The sequence below is a fragment of the Acanthochromis polyacanthus genome, chromosome 19 (assembly GCF_021347895.1).
Source record: "Acanthochromis polyacanthus isolate Apoly-LR-REF ecotype Palm Island chromosome 19, KAUST_Apoly_ChrSc, whole genome shotgun sequence".
Taxonomy (NCBI): Eukaryota; Metazoa; Chordata; class Actinopteri; family Pomacentridae; genus Acanthochromis; species Acanthochromis polyacanthus.
The window spans coordinates 21,865,810-21,892,365 of record NC_067131.1 but is presented as its reverse complement, the minus strand read 5'-3'; the positions used below and the strand labels follow the sequence as shown (position 1 = coordinate 21,892,365).

Genomic DNA, 26,556 nt, shown 5'->3' with positions numbered 1-26,556 from the left:
GCACTTTTTGACCAGGAGGTCCTATCTATGGAGGTAAATTTGTTTCTTTATTCTTCAATCGAAAAAAAAGTTGCTCCAATCGCAAAACATGTTTTCAATCAGAAAAAACTTCACTTCAATCAAAAAAAAACGTTTTCAATCAAAGAAAACTCTTGTTCAAACGCAAAAAAATATTTGAGACCCAAAAAATTGCATATAAACACGTTTTTTCTTTGATAGAAATTTTTTTGTTTTTGTTGAAAAGACATTTCTTGATTGAAGTCATATTTTTGGATTTGAGCCATATTATGGGTAGGACATTTGTTTCTTTATTACTCAATGAAAACAAAAGCATCCTCAATCTCAAAAAATGTTTTCAATAAAAAAAGGTCACTTCAATAATAAAAAAAAAAATTCAATCAAAGAAAAAAACGTTTTCCCAATAGAAAAAATATTTGAGACTAAAAAACAAATGCATTTGAACACGTTTTTTCTTTGATTGAAATGTTTTCATTATTGAATTCAGTTTTTATTTGACTGAAAATATATTTTCTGATTGAAGTCATATTTTTGGTTTTGAGCCATAAAATGAGTAGGACGTTTGTTTCTTTATTACTCAATCACAAAAGATATAGCTTCAATCAAGAAAATTATTTTCAATCAAAGCAAATGAAAAAGTGTTCGGAGTGTTTCGACTTTGTTTTGGCATTCAAACACCTTTTTTTCCGATCGAAGTGAAAAAAGTTTTGAAGCCTGTTCTTTGCGATTGAATCATTTTGACACAAACATCCCACAGTGGGCGGATGCTTCTCCATTGGTCGGGCATGTTTGAGTGACAGGTGTCCACACCAATGACGAATCTCTCTCCAGAAGAAGCTACTTGTGTGCGGGGAAGTCAGTCTTTTCTATAGTCGTATGTTTGTGCAGCTGACACTGCATCTGTGGTTGCAGGCGAACGCCACTACTTATTCCACCACCAGCTGCAGCTGCATTGTAGTATCCACGATACTGAATTTACTGTGAGTACAATGCCCTCAGCACACTTCATATTATAGGCTATATAAACACTGTTAAGCACGTTATATGGTTTATACCGGCGGATTCATGAGAATCTGAGCTTTCCATCGGCGTATAGTGTTTGCATATTCATGTTTGCAGTTTCAGACATTTAGCAAATTGCTTATGCAGATCTCAAAGTGAACCGCGGGCGGGACACTGAAGCGCAACTGAAGTGCAACGGGTTAATATAACGTGCTTAACAGTGTTTATATAGCCTATAATATGAAGTGTGCTGAGGGCATTGTACTCACAGTAAATTCAGTATCGTGGATACTACAATGCAGCTGCAGCTGGTGGTGGAATAAGTAGTGGCGTTCGCCTGCAACCACAGATGCAGTGTCAGCTGCACAAACATACGACTATAGAAAAGACTGACTTCCCCGCACACAAGTAGCTTCTTCTGGAGAGAGATTCGTCATTGGTGTGGACACCTGTCACTCAAACATGCCCGACCAATGGAGAAGCATCCGCCCACTGTGGGATGTTTGTGTCAAAATGATTCAATCGCAAAAAACAGGCTTCAAAACTTTTTTCACTTCGATCGGAAAAAAAGGTGTTTGAATGCCAAAACAAAGTCGAAACACTCCGAACACTTTTTTATTTGCTTTGATTGAAAATAATTTTCTTGATTGAAGCTATATCTTTTGTGATTGAGTAATAAAGAAACAAACGTCCTACTCATTTTATGGCTCAAAACCAAAAATATGACTTCAATCAGAAAATATATTTTCAGTCAAATAAAAACTGAATTCAATAATGAAAACATTTCAATCAAAGAAAAAACGTGTTCGAATGCATTTGTTTTTTAGTCTCAAATATCTTTTCTATTGGGAAAACGTTTTTTTCTTTGATTGAATTTTTTTTATTATTATTGAAGTGACCTTTTTTTTTATTGAAAACATTTTTTGAGATTGAGGATGCTTTTGTTTTCATTGAGTAATAAAGAAACAAATGTCCTACCCATAATATGGCTCAAATCCAAAAATATGACTTCAAACAAAAAATGTCTTTTCAACAACAAAAAAAAAATTTCTATCAAAGAAAAAACGTGTTTATATGCAATTTTTTGGGTCTCAAATATTTTTTTGCGTTTGAACAAGAGTTTTCTTTGATTGAAAACGTTTTTTTTGATTGAAGTTTTTTCTGATTGAAAACATGTTTTGCGATTGGAGCAACTTTTTTTTCGATTGAAGAATAAAGAAACAAATTTACCTTCATACATATCCATCTTTTACATACAGTCTCTGAAAAAAATTCAAGAAAAAATAAAATTGTATTCTCAACTTAACTCCTGGTCAGATCTTGAACGGAGCATAAAACGCAACCCACAACAGTCATTTTTTAAATATTTGAAGAATCCAATGAAAGTTCTCAGTACACCCAATGGTGCATAAATCATAGATGTTCTAAAGTGGCATGCAGCAATTAGTAGATTAATTGAATGCTAGTGACTAAAGTAAAATTGTTTGTTACCTGCAGCATTTTGATAGTCATTTCTAGCATCTTTTTATTTATGAGAGCCAAACATTCACTGGCTCCAACTTTTCCAATTTGAACCTCATTATATTATTTAACTAAAACTTTTTGAGTTTAGGACTGTTGGTCAGATAAAACTAGCAATTTGAAGACATCAGTGTCTTCAAATGCCTCTTGGGCAATTTTGAGTGTTTTGTATTTTGTTGACTAAATTATTATGCAGTAAATGAAGACAATCGTAAGATGAAATGATCATGAAAATAATAGTTAATTACAGCCATAGTTTGTTAATGTAAGACACATTCACAGACACATTGATGGACTAAATGTCTCTCTGTATGAACATAATTGTTTTGTGTACTGCTCTTGCAATTTATGTCAAATGTACTTACACACGTGGACAAAATTGTTGGTACCCCTCAGTTAAAGAAGGAAAAACCCACAATTCTCACTCACAAAAGTAACAATAAATAAAAATTTATTGAAAATTAAATAATCAAAAACAGCCATTACTTTTGAATTGTTGATTAACATAATTATTTAAAAAAACAAACTAATGAAACAGGCCTGGACAAAAATGATGGTACCTCTATAAAAGATTGAAAACTATTTGACCAGAGTGACATGATTAACTCAGGTGTGTCATTTAATTGACATCACAGGTGTTTCCAAACTCATAATCAGTCAGTCTGCCTATTTAAAGGGAGACAAGTAGTCACCCTGCTGTTTGGTGAAAAGGTGTGTACCACACTGAACATGGACAACAGAAAGCGAAGGAGAGAATTGTCCCAGGACATCCGAAAAAAAATTATAGACAAACATCTTAAAGGTAAAGGCTATAAGACCATCTCTAAACAGCTTGAAGTTCCTGTGACAACAGTGGCTCATATTATTCAGAAGTTCAAGACCCACGGGACAGTAGCCAACCTCCCTGGACGTGGCCGCAAGAGGAAAATTGATGACAAATTGAAGAGACGGATCGTTGGAATTGTATCCAAAGAGCCCAGAGCAACCTCCAAAGAAATTAAAGGTGAACTCCAAGGCCAAGGTACATCAGTGTCAGATCGCACCATTCGTCGTTGTTTGAGCCAAAGTGGACTTCATGGGAGACGACCAAGGAGGACACCACTGCTGAAAAAAACTCATAAAAAAGCCAGACTGGAATTTGCAAAAATGCATGTTGACAAGCCACAAAGCTTCTGGGAGAATGTCCTTTGGACAGATGAGACCAAACTGGAGCTTTTTGGTAAGGCACATCAACTCTATGTTCATAGACTCAAAAACCAGGCATACGAAGAAAAGAACACTGTCCCTACGGTGAAACATGGAGGAGGCTCAGTAATGTTTTGGGGCTGCTTTGCTGCATCTGGCACAGGGTGTCTTGAAAGTGTGCAACGTACGATGAAATCTGAAGACTATCAAGGCATTCTGGAGAGAAATGTGCTGCCTAGTGTCAGAAAGCTTGGTCTCAGTCGCAGGTCATGGGTCTTCCAACAGGACAACGATCCAAAACACACAGCCAAAAACACCCAAGAATGGCTGAGAGAAAAGCGTTGGACTATTCTAAAGTGGCCTTCTATGAGCCCAGATCTGAATCCCATTGAACATATGTGGAAGGAGCTGAAACATGCCATTTGGAGAAGACACCCATCAAACCTGAGACAACTGAAGCTGTTTGCTCATGAGGAGTGGGCCAAAATACCTGTTGACAGCTGCAGAACGCTCATTGACAAATACAGAAATCGTTTAATTGCAGTGATTGCCTCAAAAGGTTGTGCAACAAAATATTAAGTTATGGGTACCATCATTTTTGTCCAGCCCTATTTCATTAGTTTGTTTTTTTAAATAATTATGTTAATCAACAATTCAAAAGTGATGGCTGATTTTGATTATTTAATTTTCAATAAATTTTTATTTATTGTTACTTTTGTGAGTTTCAAGTGATTTCAGTGAGAATTGTGGGTTTTTCCTTCTTTAACTGAGGGGTACCAACAATTTTGTCCACGTGTGTATGTTCAATGACAAAGCTAAGCTCTAGCTACAAGACCACTGTGGCTTTTGCAATTGCAGTATATGACTTTTGCTGATCATTAGTATCATAAGGTGAATACAATATCCCTTTTAATGTCTTTCTCAGGGTTTTCATCGTTACTCTACAGATTCCTCCTGGCATGTTCCTCATTTTGAAAAGATGTTGTACGACCAGGCTCAGCTGGCTGTAGCCTACATAACAGCTTCCCAGGTGTGTTTGTGGTTGTCTCTGTGAATGTGGCCTGTTGTGTATCTGACAGTCTAATTAGCCTCCATCTTGCTCTCTTATCTACATAAGTTATCGCCATATTACTCTGTCAACCATATATCTTCTGCATGAGACTTGGCCAATATTTATTTTGTTTTAGAGTGAATACAAACACTTATAGTGACAATTAAAGTTCTCTTTCACACACATTATGACTGGGTAGTCTGTAAGGTTTGTTTTTACTTTACCTATCCTCAAGCTGTTTTAATCTCTTCCCAATGCACTGGAGAATGTTGAATTTCCATGCAGCAAAAAACAACAACATTGGAATCTGAAAATGCCATAGTTTTTAGCTTTCTCATGAGTGCATGCTGTGCTGGCATCTTTTTTCTCTCTCTCTCTCTTTTTTAATGTGAAGAGATTGGATAACAAAAACTTAATTAGGACACAAACATCCAGACAAACGCACATACAGAAACACATACATGCCCCTGTTTAATGAGGATGTAGAGGCTACCTCAGCATTCTTACTGTATGCTGCAGGGAGTATAACACACATAACTCACATGATGGTATCTATAAAGTTATGTTAAGTTGAATCATAACTCTTAAGCGGGTGTGTTATGCATATTTAAACTTTTCCAGGTATCCGGTGAGCAGTTTTTTGCAGATGTGGCTAAGGACATACTACTTTACGTCTCCAGAGACCTGAGTGACAAGGTGAATCCTTTACAGTCTTAATGGTATATTTGTGTGCCTAATTGTGCCTGTTTTTGTGTTAGTGATCTTATCAGGATCATGTCTTACAACTGGGGCACCAAAGCAATGGAAATAACCTAAAGCATGGGGTTTGCAAAGAACAGAATGGAAGTTAGGGTTACGTTTGTGGGCTGTTGTCACAAAATCTGTTCCTGCTACTGTTAAAGTGCAAACATGCAATTGGGAAATGATAAGTGTGCATTTGTGTGCATGCACTGTGTTCATACATCCTCGAGGGCAAGGGGTGGGACCCCGTTGACAAATAGCCTCTTAAACCCCTGCTCCCCTCTCAGGGTCAAGCCTTTTTTCCTTTTGATTAATGAGGCGACAGCAGCAAATGGGGTATACAATTAAAACCGCACTCGTTGTAATCATTATATTCTAAAAGACTTATTATGTAATTACAGGCAAATGAATTAATGCCGCAATAGTAATTTTCTACAAACTCAGTGCTTTTTTTGCCATACAATGGGTGGGATCTTTGCTTCACGAGGTAGACTCCCCGAGTTCTCAACTGTAAAAAGACTTTTCACTGCAGTGTTCAGGTCCTAAGAGAGTGCTTAAATAGCACTGTTATAAATGGGGACTTGAAAGGCGTTAATTGATTATTTTCAGATTTGTCATATCCATACTTAAAAATCAGTTATGTTAGCTTCCCCTGTCAGGGCTTACATAAATGCCTTTACTTTTGTCATTCAAAATTCAGCTGACTTGTCACTACCACTCATCCTCTAAAAAATATTGTAGAATGTATTTTTATGTTCTGAAGAGAACTTTATAAAGATAAGCCTGATGCTATCAGCAGGGTTATTCCAACTCGACTGTGCAGACTTGAACATCACAGAGAAATGGCAGCTGGAGAATCTTTATCTTCTGCAGTATGACCATTCACCACAGAACATGTGGATATGGTTTAGTTACAAGAGGGATTAAACTCAAAGCCATTCAATGTGATGATTAGATTGCTTTAAAGAAGGCATGGCTCCGCGAATATGGCAATGTGATTCAGAGCTGTAGAGATATATGGAACTAATTTAAGGCAGAGGACTCAACAAACACCTCCCTCACCCACATTATTAATTCAGCAGGAGGACGATAAGGGTTAAATTAACAAAGTTCTATAGACCTCAAGCACATTCTGTGTTTTTATAGTTTTACCAGCTGAAATCGAAACACACAAAGACTATTATAGTACTGTTATCTCATGGTCAAGTGAGATTTTTCTTATGATGGATGGAGTTAACTTGTCACCTCAAATTACATTTGTGGACACATACTTAGCATGTAACAAACATAACTCAAGAGTAGGGCTGGGCGATATGGCCAAAAAATAACATCTCAATTATTATTATTATTGTTTTTTTTAATCATCTTGGATGATTACGATTTTAATCGATTTTTGTTGTTTCTTTGCGGTCTGTTTACTATGGCTAGTGCTAGCCATGCTGCACTTCCGTAGCTGTGAGCACTCTTCCCATTCTTTAGGATGCCTCTGCCGGAGGTGCTGAAAAAAAGTTAGTTGTGCTGCTACTCTTCGTTTTCACAGTACTTTTGCAAACCTTGCACATGACTGTAGTTTGCTCTGTGGCAGTCTTGTCAAAGCCGAACAACTTCCATATAATCGATGTAACATGAGGCCCTTTTCTTGCGACCAACTCTTCGTCTGCTGTTGTGTCCGCCATGACGAGGATGTGAGTGTTTTGGCGGAAGGAGATAAGAGGCGGAAGCAAACGCCAGTGCACAAGTCATGAAAGGCAGAAGAAGAATCTGTATTGTTATATATTTAAGCTCACCTCGATTTTACGATTTGGCAAATTTTCAAATCGTCAGGTTTTAAAAACGCGAATTAATCGAATTAATTCGATTCATCGCCCAGCCCTACTCAAGAGTTAATTGTTAATTTCACTGTGCTATGGAATGGAACAGACGGAATGCATTGCAAAGTTGGGTTGTAGAGAAATGTACGATTATGGCAAAAAATAATATAGTTTTCACAATTTTAGCAATGAAGTGTTTTAATTACACTTAAATATTTGAATATACAGAGCATTCTTTCACTTTCATGTTGTGCAGCATTTCTGATGTGTGATGATGTGCAAATCTGCATGAAAATAGCACGTAAAATAAGGTTCTTCTTCACCTGAATTACCCTAAAGGCAAAATATACCTAAAATTGTACCTAAAATGTCTCAGTTGCTCAACATCTGCTCATCAATCGACCCCACGATTTACATGCAAGCCACAGTAGATGATAACTAGATGGCTGTGCATAGATATGCCTCTAGTTTCCACTCAGTTATTGCAGCACATGCAACACAAATGTGTGTGACCAAAAATTAGTTTGAAAAGACTGAACAAGGTGTTCCAATTGAAACCATGTGATTTTATCTACATGACTGTTTCCTAATAGGGGTCATTCCGTGTGGTTTCACCAGATGGTGGTTGCCGCACCAGTGCTCACCTGGAATGACCCATAGCAGAGTTTTATATGTGTGGAGAACACTTTAATATTGCATGCAATTGTGTTCATTTAATTATAGAAAGCCAGCATTGTAGATTATATTCACTTGTGCAACTGGGTTTACACTGCAGGAGTTTTGGGCACATTTACTCCCATTTCACTCAGCAGTCAGCAGGAATCTTGTGTGGGATCTTGGTCTGAACTGCTGTTTGGCCCAGATTGTTTGGTAATGTGTGTGGTTCACAGATTCAGCTTGATTGTTGGTTCTGATTATTATGCTCGTGCTTGGAGCAGCCTGCACTGTTTTTAACCAACACTAAGCATTATAGTTCTTGAGACTAATGATGGCTGCATATTAATGTAACAAAACTAATAGCTAACACCTCAGCTTCAGTTCTCCCTAAAGAGTAGACAACCTATGTTGATCACACCTTCCTAACCATTTTCTAATTCTGACTTTTTTAATCTTCCACATTTGTTTTTTTAGGAAACGGCAAAAAATTATTGGTGTTACAGCAAGTTGTTTCCCCACAGTCTCTGTTTTGTTTGCATGTGCTTTCCCATGAGATATTGTGAAGTGGTGCACTGCACCCCTGATTGCTCCCTCTGAAACGCTAATCTTAATAACATCCTGTAGTGTGTGATATGGCATTATTTTCAATTTTTGTACTGTGTACATGTCTAAGATTAGAAAAGTAATGTCTCTAAAGTTTCTCCTTTTATTTATCATGTAATCCAATTTCAAAATCTGTTAGGGTTTCAAAACTCCTGCAGTGTGAACCTGCCCTTAGACATTCATCAATCATATAGGCTGAAATACACTGGCCAAAAAAATTAAAGGAACACTTTGAAAACACATCATATTTCAATGCGGGGGGAAAAAAACTGGATATTTCCATTGACATGGATTGGATAATGTGTTAGGAATGAAAAGATGCCACATTGTTTGATGGGAATGAAAATTATCAACTCCCAGGAGGGCTAAATTCAAGACACCCCAAAATCAAAGTGAAAAACTGATGTGGCAGGCTAGTCCATCTTGCTGAAAATCCTTGGCAGCAACTCAAAATGGTATTCAGTAGTTTGTATGTCCTCCATGTGCTTGTATGCATGCCTGACAATGTCGGGACAAACTCTGAATGAGACGATGGATGGTGTCCTGGGGTATCTCCTCCCAGAACTGGACCATGGCATCAATGAGCTCCTGGACAATCTGAGGAGCAACCTGATGGTGTTGGATGGAACAAAACATAATGTTCCAAAGGTGTTCTATTAGATTCAGGTCAGGTGAGCGTGGGGGCCAGCTAATGGTATCAGTTCCTTCATCCTCCAGGAACTGCATGAGTTCTCTTACCACAGAAGACCGGGCATTGTCGTGCACCAGAAACAATCAAGGACCACTGCACCAATGTAGGGTCTGACAATAGGTCCATGGATTTCATTCTGATACCTGACGACAGTCAGAATGCCATTGTCCCGCCTGTAGAGGTCTGTGCGTCCCTCCATGGATATGCCTCCCCAAACCATCATTGACCCACAACCAAACCGGTCATGCTGAACAATGTTACAGGGAGCATAACATTCTCCACAGCTTCTCCAGACCCTTTCATGTCTGTCACATGCGCTTTGGGTGAACCTGCTCTCATCTGTGAAAAGCACAGGGCGCCAGTGGTGGACCTGCCAATTCCTGTGTTCTATGGCAAATGCCAACCGAGCTCCACTGTGCCAGTCAGCAGGCACAGAGGCCACTAGATAGACCCTCCAGAAAAACACGGGCAAAAATCCTTGATTATGCGAATAAATATGCAGGGTTTTTATGCCATTTTATGCGAGGAAATTGCGGAAAGTCGCAAAGTATGCGAATAGTTGTGAAATATGCAAAAAAATGCGAAATATGTAAGAATTGGGAAAAAAAGGTGATTCTTCTCCTACATCCTGTTACTAGGACACACATCCCTTACTGAGGTTAAAACACTTTCCTATTCATTTTTTAAGAAATTGTAATTGGGGTTTAACCACACACATGCATACGCACCCCAGTGCGCTCCTTCACTCACACACACACCCACCCACACAGCGTACTCACACAGCACACTCCCTGGAGAAGTCATGGAGAAGTGCTGCAACACAGTTGATTTTCTTCGGTGCTCCAGAACGATGTTGAACAGGGTGCAAAAAAGTTTCCCCCTACTTTCGTGCAGTAAATCTGGGTACTGTTTTGCCTGGTCTCTGGCTGAAATATTCGTAGGTAAATGTGATCTTTGAGCATTTGCCATTCTTGTTTTTCGTCTGAGTGCCGCGCTCCGCATCAGCTCGGGCTTCTCGTCTGTGTGTGTGAATGCGCTAACTGATGACGTCAGGCCGGGCGTCACATAAAAACTCACTCACAACTCCATTTATATTGGTTATAGTGTTCTCATTTTATGCGGGGATTGTGAAATCAAGTGGGACCCGCATATTTCTCTTTTTTTTTTTGTGGAAATGTGAGATTCTTGTGGGAATTATGCGCTGTTTTGCGGGGATTATGCGGTCTTTTGGGAAATAATTGACCCCCACATAATCAGCGGCATTTTGGTGTTTAATGCGGGAATTCATACGATTGCATAATCGTGTTTGTCTGGAGGGTCTAACTAGAGGACGCTGGCCCCTCTGGACCACTCTCATTACATCTCTTTTGGATTGTTTGGTCAGAGACATTCACACCAGTGGTCTGCTGGAGGTCATTTTGTAGAGATATTGCAGTGCTCATCCTGTTCCTCCTTGCACAAAGGAGCAGATATCTGTCCTGCTGATGGGTTGAGGACCTTTGACAGCCCTGTCAAGCTCTGCTAGACTAACTGCCTGTCTCCTGGAATCTCCTCCATGCTCTTGAGACTGTGCTAGGAGACACAGCAAACCTTCTGGCAATGGCACGCATTAGTGCCATCCTGGAGGAGTTGGACTGTCTGTGCAACCTCTGTAGGATCCAGGTATCGCTTCATGCTACCAGAAGTGACACTTACCAGGGTTCCTACAGCTTAAGACAAGTTAAATTTAAGACTTTTTAAGACATTTTAATGCCATTTGAAATAAAATTTAAGACCAATTTCACAATAAACACAAATTTAAAATATAAAAAAAACACCATCAATTACAAAGGGTTAGAGAACAAGTCTCCAACTCCCTCATTTGACTTATATGACTGGTGTTTTGTCACAGTGTTCAGACACCACAGTACCTCTGCTTTCAATGTAGGCATACAGCTGAACAGAGTGCGGTGCTGCGGTGCTGGTTGTTGATGTCGGGGCTGGGGGTGGAGGCCCGGTGGAGACGAGAGTAGAGCAGAAGCGGGAAATACCTGGCATTTGTTGGCAGCTCAATTTTGAGGCTTTGTGTTTTGCGCTCTGCATGTGTGACTCCACTGCCTTGAATCCCATCGTGCCGAGTTTGAAACGCTTCTTGCACAAAATACACCGTGCCTCGTACACGTTGCCTGGTACCGCTTTCAGCCATTAAGAAAATTCTCGATTGGACAACCAATTTTCATTGAACTTACACTTCCCCATCTGGTTCAAAGTTGCTACATGAACGACGTGCGTCTGCTCTTAGAGTCCCAGCTGCAACCACATCACTGTTTTGTTGGTTCCGCTATCGTGATGGCGCGATGTTACCACGAGAGTCATTCGGTAAATTCAATCATAAAATCATACCTATCACATGTCAATATTTTTAAGATGTTTGAAAGCTTGATTTAAGACATTTTAGTGCCAATTAAGGCCTTAATTTTAGATTCATGAATTCAATGCCTTTTAAGACTTTTTAAGGATCCGCGGGAACCCTGCTTACCCTAGCCAAATGCAAAACTAGTGAAAAACAGTCAGAAAACATTAGGAAGGAAAAAAATGTCAGTGGCCTTCACCTGTAAACTCATTCCTGCTTTGGGGGTTTGTTACCCCTCTAGTTCACCTGTTGTTAATTTCATGAAGACCAAAGCAGCTGAAACTGACTCCCCCTCAGTTACTTACTTGACCAGATCAGTATCCCACATGTTTGACTGACTTGATGCAATACTTCGATTAAAAAGAGTTCCTCTAATTTTTTTTGAGCAGTGTATAGGATACATTTGAGCTACATTACAAGAAACATAGGATTCACTGGTTTTGGAGATTCACCCATTTTTGAACTAAAAGTTCAGATATTTTGACCTCTGCTGCATTGACTTTATTTAAACTGTCCTTCAACTTTTGTTAAATACTGCTTTGTGGAAAAGATGAAATAGTTAGAGCTCCACTTTACCTGTTTCCTGTGAGCTGTTTGGTCAGTAGTGAAGACTTATGACCTCATTGTCCAGCAGCTGTTTTTATTTTGCTGATATCAGCTGTAAAGGGTTAAATTGATGCTGGAGTCATTGTGTGTATTACACTGTGCAGTGGTTTTGTAAAACCTTGTCAAAATTCAGTTGAAAATATTAGCCAAGAATAATGTGAGCTAATGAAGTGGGATTTTCCATTCTTAACAGCAAAAATATTATCATCTTGCTTTCACACCAGCCAAGTGTCACACTAGCAGTCTTTAAATGATTTTGTCAAGGTTAGTCAAAGATGAAAAGCTTCACTTGAAAAAAATATCTTGAGCTTTCCTAGTTCACATCTTTTCTAAATTTTATATAGCTTCTCAGCTAGGTGCTCGCCATTGTGTATGCACAGACGATGTAGTTTGAGAACTAAATATGACATACATTCTGTACATATCTGTTAACTGATACACTGTACTATGTTTTATCTTTGATCATCTTGGCATTAAACAACAGCTCTCACTCTCCTTTCCAATGCTACCATTCCCATGTATTCTCTGAAACAGTCTGGAGGTTTCTATAGTGCAGAGGATGCAGACTCTGTTTCCGCATCAGGGGGACCAGAGAAGCGAGAAGGGGCTTTCTGTGTATGGACGGCATCCGAAGTTCGTGAAATCTTGCCAGATGTGGCGGAGGGTGCCACTGGATCTGCCACACTGGCAGACATCTTTATGCACCACTATGGGGTCAAAGAACAAGGCAATGTTGCTCCAGAACAGGTACTTATAATTTTGTTTGTGTATTATATGTCACATGTAGCATTAGTAACTCCTGCTTTGTTTGTAGTTATCAAAAAGTTAATAAATGACTCCTAATTTTCAGAAATTTTATAATGTCTCTCCAAAACTAATCACACAAATACAAAAAAAATGATGTGCTAACTGGTAAGTGCTAGTTATATTTTATTCAGACAGGACTTTGTTGTGTTAAAGGTGTTCTACTAAGGCATTAACATGGCATCTGTTGCAGTTAGTATGGGTCACTTTCTGTGAATACCCTCTTATTTTCTGTACTGTATGTTGCCAGGACCCCCACGGGGAGCTGCAGGGCCAGAATGTACTGATCGTGCGTTATTCAGTCGAGTTAACAGCTGCTCACTTTGGCATCAGTGTTGAAAAAGTCAGTGAGCTCCTGGCCACTGCTAGAGCCAGAATGGCAGAAGTGAGGAAGAGCCGGCCACGCCCACATCTGGACACCAAGATGCTGGCCTCCTGGAATGGTAAAATTTTACACTGCAGCTTTGTAGATCTTTTTTAACACCATCTCCAAACATTCAAATGGCCCCTAGTTAATAGGTCCTAACAAGATAGGTTACTGCAGTTGCCAGTATAGGAAAGTGTTTTTTACTGGATGTATTGTTGATAAAGTTTTACTGTCAATTAGGGCTACAACTAAGGATTATTTTAATAATCAATTTATCGGTCGATTATTTTTTTTCGATTAATCGATGAATCGGATAAAAAAAATACATTTTTAATTTCTGCTTTTTTATTCAGAAATCGAAGATTTGGAATGACAGAGCAAATAAGATCATTGTAGTGAAGTCTTTGTCTTCAACCATCAACAGAGGGCTCATGTCAGTGACCATCATGTTGAGGATGCTCTCAGTGAGACAGCTGCTTGCTGTGGTGTACATGAGGTCTTTCTCATCATGAAGCCTGTCAGTGCAATTCATCCTGCCTCACTCCAACACAGACCAGTGTCTTCACTCAGACTTTGTCTGAAAATTTAAAACTTAAGGCTCAATCTTTAAATTATTACCACCCCTGTGTGCAAGTTACGTTTATTTATAATACATATCCAAACCATGCTTAAGCTGATTAAAGTGAAATAAAAAACATCTCTCACAGTCACACACGCCCTATCACTGTTATTAATCAGCTAACAAGCAAAAGCCAGCATCAGGCAAGCTAACAGAAATAGTCTACTGACATTTCATTTCCTCATTTTAAAGTGGAACAAATGCAGGATAATGTAGTGACTTAAAGTGTGTGTCCACGAGATGACACACACCGTTGGTGGCATGCTGGTCCGGTTGCGGTGCGTTTCCAGCTGCGATCCGGTATGTTTACCTGCAGCTCATTTGCATAAAGTAGACTGAACAACTTCTGTCCTCAAACATCTAAACTAGCCTTCGGTGAACTAAACCAGGGACAGCATCAGCTGCTGCAGCTTATTCATCTTCTAATGATTTCAAAAATATTTTTTGCTTAATTGTTTTCAAAATAATACAGAATGTTTGCCGCCGACCCGCTGTGTTTATCAGACTCCTCTGTCCGACGGTCAAGCTGAAAGCACGGTTACATGACCACATAGTGGTCCGCTCATGACGTCCGCCATCTGTGCGATGTTCAGATGCGTGCGTTGCCTTGCGGGAAAATCACATGTAGTGAACAAGCGACATGTTTTTTTGTTTTGAGAAACTGTTTTCTGTGTGTCAGTCACGTTTCATTTGTTGAATTTACTCTTCCTTTGAAAACACCGCCTCCGCTCTGCCTCCACCTCTGTTGAACTCGCTTTGCAGGTGAAGTAGACGGCTCCGCGACATGGCGAGTCATGTATGAATCACGCGATACAATGAATCGATAATGAAATTCGTTGCCAACGCTTTTAATAATCGATTATTATCGATTTTATCGATTCGTTGTTGCAGCCCTACTGTCAATATGCCACTTCTACTAGGGATGCACCGATACCACTTTTTTCCCAAAACGAGTAGTGTACGAGTACTTGCATTTGAGTACTCACTGATACCAAGTGCTTACGTCATTACATATAAAGTTACTTTGACTTTTTTTTTCACAGATATGTTAGTTGAACAACGTTCCTCAGTACATTTTCTTGTACATAGGTGACTGTCACAAGTTTCAGTGCAGTACGAATAAAATTTAACAAAATTGGCATATACTGACATTCAACATTAGTACTTTTATAAACATGGCCCACACATACTGTAAGATTTCAGTAAAACTGTGTCATATACTGAGTGCTGACATTTAACAAAAGTGCTTTAAACATGGCACTGCCACACATCACCAAAAAAAACCTGAGTGCAAAATTGTCACTTTCTGCGTCTGTTTTTAACAACTTTGTCACATATTTAAATTCAAAACTTGCTCAAAATATTCATTCAAGAAACAACATAAAACTGTGGCTGAGTATCTCAAGTGATCAACATGTCATCACAACATCTGTCTGTGATGATTAAACCTGTTTTGTGTAAGTGAGGTGCAGGTTCTTTTTGATAAAAAGAAGCTTCTCTGCATTTTCAGCTGTGAGTCTGTTGCGGTTTTTGTCTCACTGCATCAGCTAAACTTCTTTGAACCAGCAGGCCCTCGTTTACGGCCAGCTGAATGGTGTGTGTGACACACGGGAGGCTCGAAGCATCACTCATGGCTTTCACCATGTTCTTCTCGTACCACAACATGGACTGCACTTTTATTAATGCCCCACATCTGAAGCATAACATCAAAGTCATCTGCAATGGCTTGGCCAGTATCTGAACCTCTGAATTGTTTTGCATGCAGTATGGCCTTATGCAGCTTAAAATCATTGTCGATCCACTGTGCAGCCAGGCTGATGAGAGACATTGGGCTGACGCTGCTGCTCCATATGTCCATGATGAAGCTTAAAGTTTTAACATCATGCAACAGGTTGTGAATGTGTTTTTTCATGAAGTCATGCAGCTTCAGTAGCACTGTGTCTGTGATATGGGTACAGCTAGAAATTTCATACCTCGGCTCCAGTATACAGAGAAGACGTCGGAATCCCCAATTATCGACCACGGACAGTAGCTGGTCATTCAGGGAAATATACTCAGCTGGAGCATCTGTGATTTTTGACCACACGTGGGTTGCCTCTGGACATTTTCTCCCACTTAGACAGCGTCTGCTGCAAAATTGATTGTCTCTTGTCGATGTTGTGAGTGAACTCCTTATATTCTGTGTCGTGCTTGGATTTCAAATGTTTAATTTGAAGTTGCTTGTGTTGTAAGCGGTAGATTTTGTTCCTCCTCTGGAGACTTTTGCTGGACATAATTTGCATTCTGCTTTGTTTTTATCGCTCTCATTCACCTGAAAATAGTTCCACACTGCTGACATGACTCGTCGCTGCCATAGACTGTATATAAAGACGGTAGGGCTGGGCGATAAATCGATTTTATCGATTAATTCAAGTTTGTACTTAATGTCGATGTGTGTGAGAGTGGGGACGAATGACGGTGAGGCTCCTGATGTTTCACAAAGCCTTTATTTATGTTCAGCCTTATTTTGAACACAAATTCACCCTTCTGTCTTTCACTCCTTTCTTGTCCCCATTCCAGCTGCTTCTAAGTTTAAACACATCCTTTGCTAAACAGCAACAGCGTGGAACTGTGTTCTTTCATCTTTATGTGAATTTTTGGACTTTCGGCAGCGTCTTCGTCATGTCAAGAAACCTCTTCTTCGAGAATCACTTCCTGTGCCGCTGGAATGGTTGCAAAATAAATGTCCGTTGCATTAAAAATACGCCTTCAAAATAAAAGCCTGGAGGGAACGCTTATTTTAACATGAGCAAAGCAAAGGCTTGCCAAAATTGATGAACTGATCAACAGACCTTTATAAGAGTAATTTACATGTGATCCGGTATAAATACATGACATGCACATGCATAGCATATGTCTGGACTTAGCACAGCGTAATTGTTTATTGAAGATTTCATTTGTCGGAAATGATACGTCAACTGAGCATCCTTGACGGAGTACTGCGCTCTTCGAGTGTTTTACTTGTTTGGAATTGGTTCGGGTTATGTAGCATCACTTGTTTTGAACAATTTATTTGTCATTTGCAAATCGGTTTTTGGTAGGGGGTAAAAAAAAATCGAATAAATCGTGAATTGGGATTTTTTTAATGAAAAAATCTGAGAATTTTTTTTAGGCCATATCGCCCAGCCTTAAAAGACGGTCACTGCCCGCCCTGCAACCAAGTCTGTCGGTGTCGTGGTCGCCATTTTATGAGTACGAATACTCTCATGCCTCGTATCGGATCGATACCCGATACTGGTATCGGGATCGGTGCATCCCTAATTTCTACTTATGTTAAACAGCGCAATAACATTTAAAATTGATGTCAGCAGCAGTCATTATTGGAAAAATTCTCCAAACTGTTGTTCTGTAATTGATAGCATTGCATAATTATCACTAATTGATAAAAGATCTGTATATGGCCCAAAATATCGCTTTAAAATGTCATCTTTAGCCATATAATGATCTTTCGGGGCAAAATCACGATTCAAGATCTGAATCTCAATTCACACAAGTTTAGGTGAACTAATCAGTTGCACATATGTCTGCCTTGATACAAAACCTGTCACTTCAACTCAAGGCCGAAGACCCAACTTTCAAATCTCTGCACCCTGTTTCTCTATAAGGCTAACTGAATAATCAGTATTGATAGCTGTCGAACTTCTATCAGTCACCAAAAGATGTTCCACTTCTTATTTCTGAGGGAAAAGAGATATTAACATGATTCTACATGGCTGTTTTGCTGTACAGATTCATGGTGGTGTTAGATTTGGAAATTGAAACACCTCCAAAGGAAGCATGAGAATTGTCTTACTTTGCAGCAGTTATGAATAAACATAATAACTATGACAACACACTGCAAGATGTTGATAAATGACTACTTTCAAATGTGCAGCCCCAACTAACCCCGCATATTACAGCATTGACAGCCTTAATGAGAAGGACAGCATTAAATGCATTAGTCAGAACAATAGCTTAAATATAGTTAAGAGAGTTTTCAAGACGGTGGTGGCTGCGTTTTTTCATCTGGCATGTTGTGTTTTGTTTACAACATGAGTGACACTTCCAGGATGCGTAGTACATCTAATTTTATCTTAATTGTGGAGCAATTGACTCACAATTCTTCTCAGTTCAGGTGGAGAAGGAAAGCTTGGCCACTGCTGTTATTTTTTTCAATGATGCTATTTTTCTCCAGAAAGAAGATCGCCAAGTTAAGCTCATGCACAAAGTATTATCGGCAGATCACTGTCACTAAATATTATCCATATCTGAACAGGAGTACCATAACAAATACTTTAAATACATTCAACATAGTTGTTTTCTGCAAACTTTTTCACCAAGTGTGGAAGTGTTATACACTCTAGAGCAGGGGTGTCAAACTCCGTTCCTGGAGAGCCACTATCCTGCATTTTTTAGATGTTTCCCTCTTCCAACATACCTGATTCAAATGATCAGGCTCGTTATCAGGCTTCTGCTGAGCTTGATGATAAGCTGATCATTTGAATCAGGTGTGTTGGAAGAGGGAAACATCTAAAACATGCAGGACAGTGGCCCTCCAGGAACTGAGTTCGACACCCCTGCTCTAGAGAGAGAAATTTTTGACCTGAATGTTTCACTCGTTGATTGGATGACTAAAAAAAAAAGTGAAATCTTTGGTTTAGTTGGCTCAGTATCAGTATGCTGGTTATCCACCTCTATGCCTCTGTACCTTCAGCGCTAGCAAACCATATTATATTATCTGATTAGTAGTGAATTGATGGATGTCAGGTGCTTCTTTCTCTATTATTATTATTATTATTATTATTATTATCACTAATATTGGACACATTTATTGTCTACAGAATCACAATATACGTACAGTATTATAGGCACTTGTTGTCATTCTGCGTTAGTGTGATGCCAATTTGGACACTCCTTAACACTGTTTGTCCAGCACATTGTCTCCGATGTGATTAATTACAAAAGCACACACATACATAAACACATGCGTACACACACAAACTTAGCTCCCAGCACTGACGTCTCACGACAGAGTGTGTTAGTGAGGTAATGAGGCTCTGCGATCCCAAGAACTTTCCAATTAGATGCACAGCTCTTTCTTCTCTCTAATGAAGAAAGCTCTCGATTAATCACCTGTCCTCTGCTGCAATACTTTGAAGACCAGGCTGTACGCTCCCTAAGATTTGATACAGCTTTGATACAGTACATGAAAGAGGATGGAGGGAGGATGGAATGGATGTAGATGGGATGAGAGAAGGAATGGAAGAGAAAAGGGAAAATTCAAAGAGTGGGAATAATAACTAATCAGGGACTGTGGGTTAGATACACATTGGTACTCGGGCTGGGCGATATGACCAAAATTTTATATCTCGATAAAGCTTATTTTATATCCCGATACGATATACATATGGCATATAGCATATTTTTCAGGTGATAACCTAAAAGTCGCTAGAAGTCGCTAAATGACGTCATCGCCTAATTTGCGTATTTCCCAGTTTGCATGTAATTGTAATCAACGTTGTAGGAGAGAGGAATAACGTTGTGGAAGAGACCAAAAAATGAGTATAAAACACCCAAAATATGTTTTTGAACTAGAGGCTAAATGCTGTGGTTTATTTTAGTATGACAGTGAAGAAACATTTTCATTTATATTCTGTTCCGTAAGTCTTGATGGGATCTGTAGTGACTTTGCGCATGTGCGATTCATCTGCCGTCTGGCCACGGAGTGATGTGGGTCTCTCCTAATCAGACACTGGGACTGCTGCGGGGTTACTGGACTGACAGCCTGTGCTTTGGGAGGGGGAGAAGCTCGCAGCAGCACCTGCTGCTTGTTGAGGACAGTAACTGCAGAATGATCCGAGTTTTCCTGTCAGAGTCTCCTAAACGGCACAAAAAGTCGCTAGATTTGTCTCGCTAGTCGCTTTTGACCAAAAAAAAAAGTCGCTAGGACGCTTTGGAAAGTCGCTAGATTTAACAAGAAAGTCGCTAAGTTGGCAACACTGGCCACGTGCCTGGGCTTGCCATAATTCACGTCGGTGCCGTAAAATACTACCGTAAAGCGTGTTTTGCGACACTGCGATATAAACAATAGGATCTTCACATAAAACGATAGACAATATCTATCGTCATATCGCCCATCCCTAATTGGTACCTCAGTGGAGAGAGAGTACTATGTTTTAAGATTAGCTATACGTAATGTAGCATACTGTATACAACCACCACTACCAGCATCAACATCACTGGCTGCTTCCTGTCTGTCAGGCTTGATGCTGTCGGCCTATGCTCGAGTTGGAGCTGTGGTGGAGGACAAGGCCTTACTGGAGAGAGCGGTGCAGGGAGGCAACTTCCTAAAGGAGCACCTGTGGGATGCTGAGAGGCAGACCATCCTCCGATCTTGCTACCGTGGAGACCAGATGGAAGTACAACAGATGTAAGAGAGAGATTTTTGATTAAATATAGCAGTGGTCCTCTGAGTGGTTTGAAGCAGGCAGTGCTCAGTTTATTAAAAAGAAAAATCAGGAATGGATTAAGAATATGGTAGCAGTTGGTGGGTTGATTGCCTTTATTCCCAGCCTACTGTTTGTCCAATTTGATCAAATTGCACCCACACAATCCTGATGAAGTAGATTAGCTGAGTTTTCGAGTTAAACTCTGAATAAATAATGTCTAAGACTATTTTCCTAACTTTAAATTGGATTTTTAGTAGGCTTCAGTGGTCTCAGACAAACTAATAAAGTTGTAATCATTTAAAGTATCTTTAGATACTCTGTTTGTGTTCAGTTCACACCAGAAAATATTGTTGAATGCATATGTTGGCTCATAAAACTGCAGAGGCGATTGTTCTTTATTTTTTAGTTCAGTGAAGTGCAAACAACGCAGATGCCTGTTCATCAGAGCATTGTCTCTTTGTACCTTTTTTAAAGGTGTACTTGTGGTCAGAAACTCAGCAGGTTAATTTTAACAGTCTATCCTGCATCATAATAAGAATTAACATTTTGGCCAATGTGTTATATTTAACTTGCCTTTACGCTTAAACAGCTTAGTTTTATGTTTCCTTTCCCTTTATCCCTGAAAAAGTATTTTGTTTCTTTCGTAGTTTTGTTGGTAGAAATGATGTGGCAAATTCGGTGCAGCATATAGAAGCCAAAGGCAGTTGTACTGTGCCAGGATGACTGTTTATATGCAAACAGGAAACCAGGAAATGTGGATAAATCAGGTTACAAACAGACGTCAGAGAACATGCTCACATGTGCAACAGTAACCAGGTTATGGTAAAGCTGCATTTACATGCAGCAGGTCAGTAATTTCATTTCTCTTCAAGCCTTAAAGATTGAAACGAGATTTCCCATGTCTTAAGTGGATTATAGACGCCTGCTGAATTTCTTATAATGTTGAAGAGTTTTATTCCTGGACAAAAATTGACAGTGTAGTGAGACAAGAGCGCCTGCAGTGGGAGGATATGCTTGTGTATGTTTTTCTTTGCTCTATACATGTGTTTCAATTGTAGTCTTCTACAGTAAACATACTCTTCTTCTGTGGAAGATTATATAGGCCTATTATCTTAATTTTATCTTATATTTTGACTAAGTCAATCGTTGCCAAGAAACATGGTTTCTCCGTTAGTAATCTGAACTACATATCCTAGACCAAATATCTTTAACACCTTAGCCTAACACAAAGTAAGTAAACACACTTTCTTATCCACATGATGTACAGCAACGACTCATATTAAGTGAACCTTTAGGAATTATCTACATTTTGGTATAAATGTGCCTTCAAATGTGGTCAGACTTTGATCAAGCTCAGGAATCCTTAATGTCATTATGCAATTAGTTTTCACCAGTGACATAATGAAATTTTGTTGGTAGTACTGGCTTAAAAGTCGACATTAAATGATGTGAACAGTAAAACATACAATGCTTTTAAACTATCTGTGTTAGAATAATAAATATTGTATTTTAACTGATATCAAAAAAATCTTTCTGTTTTTTTTGGTCATTTTCAATACATCATTCAAACATTCCCAGTGTAGGTTTAAAAAAGTAAGTGAACCCCTCAATCACTTTTAATACGCTGCCTGGGTTCTTATAAAGGGCACTGCATGCCAACTCGTAGAACATCATCCTAAAGGTGAAGTACGGTAGTGAGAGCATCATAACTTGGAGCTGCTTTGCTACCTCTGGGTTTGAATAGCTCATATCAAGATGTCATAGAAATAAATGGCTTTACACAAAGAAAATCCGCCCTTCGGAGAGGCCCAGTCAGAGCTCGGACCAAATAGTTTTGTTATTGTAGGTTTGGAATTACCTTAAGGGAGTCATTCACATCAGACAGTCTAAGAATATGACTGAGCTGAAGCAGTTCTGTAAGAAAAAATGGTTTATAATTCCTCTTGGATGTTTTGCACCTCTGATTCACAGCCACTCGAAACACTTTTTTTTGAGGTTATTACTTTCAATAGATGCTCCACCAGTTATTAAATCCAAGAGTTCACTTACTTTTTGCACCCGCACTGTGAATGTTTAATGAATTTTTTAACACTAAACTAGATGCTGAAAACCAGTAATTTTGAAGGGCTACGATACCTTTTTATTTGCGCCTGCGTAAGTAGTAAGGTTACTCTAAAAGCCTAAACTGTCCAGATCATACAAGTGCATGAAAATGTTATAATTCATTCAGTAGATGAGACTGAAAATGTTTTGGAAGCATCAGGGCACACACACAAACACACATTGTCTCTTGTTGATTATACACCACCAGTCCAGGTGTCCTCGTTCTGTTGGCTAGCCCTGTGCCCGACTTACTGTGAATGAGTGAGTATGAAATGCCACAGAATCAGCAGAAAAATATGCCAGGAGTCCCAAAACACACATGATGAAAGGCACACAGTTTCAAACATATGCATGAACCAGTACACACTTTTGCCTAAACACGCTTGGCCTTGTTTCACAGCCTTTGTCTCATTCATAATTGTCCAGTTCAGGATGGTGTCAGCACTGAGAATGCTTACCAAGGCCCTTTGCTCAAACCTGGTTTCATTTCAAAACATGGGTAAATCACTCTGTCATACCAGGCACACATGGGCTGTGGGCTAATTTACCAAGAGGAATGGTAGGTGCTGAGACTAACTGGGTTAATAGGCTGTGGAAATGTTGAGGAGCTGATGCCATAGATTTTCTGTGGGCCTTGCCTGACACAAGATGATTGAGAGTTTTTTTTAGTGTCCTCAGGGAGCAGAGGGAGGCCTGAGTGGGTGCACTGAGACAGAGGCAAGTAGTGTTCCTAGTGGGTCAATAGTGATGTTGAGTCATTATTAATTGGCTTGCCAACCTGTTTGGTCACATTCAGTCTGTTTTGCATGGCATTTAGCAGCAATTATAGCTAACTGAGTTTTTGTTTCTGCAGAAGGAAAAGGTCTCTTTTCTAAACTGTTGCTACAAAGTTGGAAGCACACTATTTAGTTAACAGTTAATTGAAAGTCATTGTTTAGAGTAACTTCAACATTTCCTGAATTAGAAATGAGGGACATTTTCTAAGTCAATACAAACCGTTTCAGACATAAAGTGCTGCAAACCCATACAATATACTTTGGTCTACGTAGTGTTTGAATTAACATTTGCAGTTAACACAAAAGGCACAGAATGTATGCAATATTATGCATTTTTCTAATCACGAAATCCTTCAAAAGGCCAAAATGAACAATGCTCTAGTTGATCTTTCATCAATGTTCCACTTCCCTACCATTCCTGTGGCTCTCAGCCCCAAGCTCACTTGTGATTAAATATGCAAATCTTTCAAAACAGCTCACAAATAATGTGTTTTACTATTAAAAAGACTATCATTTTCTAAATCTGCTAGGCGCTGCAGTTTTTTTTGTTTTGTTTTGGCAAATGTGAAGTGTAGTAGTGCATCTGTTGTACACTCTTTCTAGCATTTGATTAGAAATGTTGATGCTCAAAATCATATTGGATTGGATCTGAATAAACTGCAATGCCCATGCTCATGATAATTAAGGAACATGTCATTCAGTGTAGCTTGCGTTAATAGATTTTGGACAGCAGTGGATATATCCGGCAACAGCACCAACACAGTTATCATGTATCATACTACCTCCCCGACAGTAAGTAAACCTGATCCCTGAACCTGAGCTGTAGCTGTATTCCAATAGTGTCATGAGTAGGGTTGAACATAAGGAAATGGTTTCAACTCGCAACCAGTTCGAAATTCAGATTCCAAAGGAAATATTAAAAATTTAACTTTGATCCCACTTACCAGTTCCCAAATAAATTTCACTCACTAGCAAATTAGCAGTGTACTACAAACACCTACTTTATGTCTATCACAATCTTTCTTTGCCATTAGTCCTGAGAGCTGCCTGCGTGTCTTCCTGTCCTTTAATGCATTTGCCTTAGTAAAACGTGAGCCTGCACTATTCCCATTTAACCTAATCAGGTGTTGCTGAGTTGCTTGCACAGGTAAATGGAACAAACTGTCTTGGTCCACTTTCCCACCTTACGCTTGGGTCATTCCATATCATTTCAACCAGTGGTCCCCACCTGACCCTCTCAGATTTTGCTTTTGAATTTTTACATACATTTAGTACAGTATATATGATGGGAAAATCCAAAATTTGAATGCTTTATTGTCATTAGTTTCAAAGTTATGGCCATTTGAAGTACGTAGGGAGTACCCTAAAATTGTGGCCAAAATTAAGACTTGAAATTTTCGATCATTTTCAGACTTCTGTAACTTCTGAACAACAAAAGATAGACATCTGAAATTTTCAGAATCATTTCACAGTGACCTATAGTCCTCAGAAATGTGAAAATATTTACTTTATATTTATAATTGCATGTTACAGAGAATGACAAAGTTGCAATTTTATCCATCACAAACTTCTAAACTGCTACATTTGGCCACCCATTACACAAAAACTGATCATCATATCCATTAGAAATTTTATGTGGTATAATTTGGCTGTCTAAGGATTGGATCTGTATAAAATGAAAGTGCTATGGTATGTAATGCATGAAATATGAACAGCTAAAAATCAAAAATATCTGTCCGACCTTCGGATTCAAAGGTCAATATCAGCATGTGAGATAGGTGGTATCAAAAAATAAAAGACATCATGTGAAATTACAGGAATTTCCCTAAATTTTGACACCAAGCACAACTTGCTTCTATAAACCCTTCTACTGTATGTTTAATGTTCAAACTAGATATGGGTCATTCCTTATCATTTCAACCAGTGGTCCCCACCTGACCCTCTCAGATTTTGCTAAGTTTTTACATAGATTTAGTACATTATATATGATGGGAAAATCCAAAATTTGAATGCTTTATTGTCATTAGTTTCAAAGTTATGGCCATTTGAAGTAGGTAGGGGGTACCCTAAAATTGCGGCCAAAATTAAGACTTGAAATTTTCGACCATTTTCTGACTTCTATAACTTCTGAACAACAAAAGATAGAGATCTGTGCTGCAAACCCTGTGTGTGTGTGTATAATGTTTTGATTCACTGTCATGTATTGTAGTCTAGCAATGTTCTTTTAATTGGCATTTGTGTGTGTGTGTGTGTGTGTGTGTGTGTGTGTGTGTGTGTGTGTGTGTGTGTGTGTGTGTGTGTGTGTGTGTGTGTGTGTGTGTGTGTGTGTGTGTGTGTGTGTGTGTGTGTGTGTGTGTGTGTGTGTGTGTGTGTGTGTGTGTGTGTGTGTGAGATATTTTGTTTCACTGGTCATGTACTTTTTTATAACGTAATGTGATGTTTTTATTGTGACTTGCTGGGGGACTGCAGATGAAAATTAGCTTAAAGCTATCTCTGGTACAATGCATCAAATGGAAACATTTATGTTTAATATTGTACATGGTCCCTTCTTAAATAAACTCATAATCATAATCTGAAAGCCCCCATGGCCTGCAGAGTGTAGGGAAAAATCTGAGGATGTTTGTGGGGCACTAGCTACATGCAGAGGCCTTGTCTACCAACTCACAGCTCTCTGGTATGTGTAGAGGCTGAGAAATAACCACTTAAAGATGCAAAAAACGCTGGTGAGGCTTTTTATAGCCCAAATTCTGAAAATTTCAGACCCCCACAACTCAGAAACTATTTGAGCTACAGGCCTACAATTTTGCATAGAAAGTATTTTTGTGACTATCTAATGGCATGCAAATTTAGGACTAATTTGAAGATGGTATAGCAACACCCCCAAAGAATATCTGGTCATTTCACCTGGAATGACCCAAGTCTTAATTTTGGCTGCAATAATAGGGTACCCCCTACCTACTTCAAATGGCCATAACTTTGAAACTAATGACAATAAAGCATTCAAATTTTGGATTGTCCCATCATATATAATGTACTAAATGTATGTAAAAACTTAGCAAAATCTGAGAGGGTCAGGTGGGGACCACTGGTTGAAATGATAAGGAATGACTCATATTTAATTTGGACATTAAACATACAGTGG

At 39.0% G+C, this 26,556-nt stretch overlaps 1 protein-coding gene across 6 annotated transcripts in view; it reads left to right on the top strand.

Moving 5' to 3' along the window:
- spata20 (spermatogenesis associated 20) overlaps nucleotides 1–26,556 on the top strand; it is a 101,094-nt gene that overhangs the window by 14,582 nt on the left and 59,956 nt on the right. For all 6 annotated transcript variants that reach the window (XR_007937893.1, XR_007937892.1, XR_007937891.1 and 3 more), the window contains exons 8-12: nucleotides 4,652–4,756; nucleotides 5,399–5,473; nucleotides 12,813–13,025; nucleotides 13,333–13,525; nucleotides 20,348–20,516. Coding sequence is in view for 2 of the 6 variants with exons in the window: in XM_051939221.1 (XP_051795181.1) it covers nucleotides 4,652–4,756; nucleotides 5,399–5,473; nucleotides 12,813–13,025; nucleotides 13,333–13,525; nucleotides 20,348–20,516 (755 nt within the window). In the remaining 4 variants the exon portion in view is untranslated. The remainder of the gene's footprint in view (nucleotides 1–4,651; nucleotides 4,757–5,398; nucleotides 5,474–12,812; nucleotides 13,026–13,332; nucleotides 13,526–20,347; nucleotides 20,517–26,556) is intronic.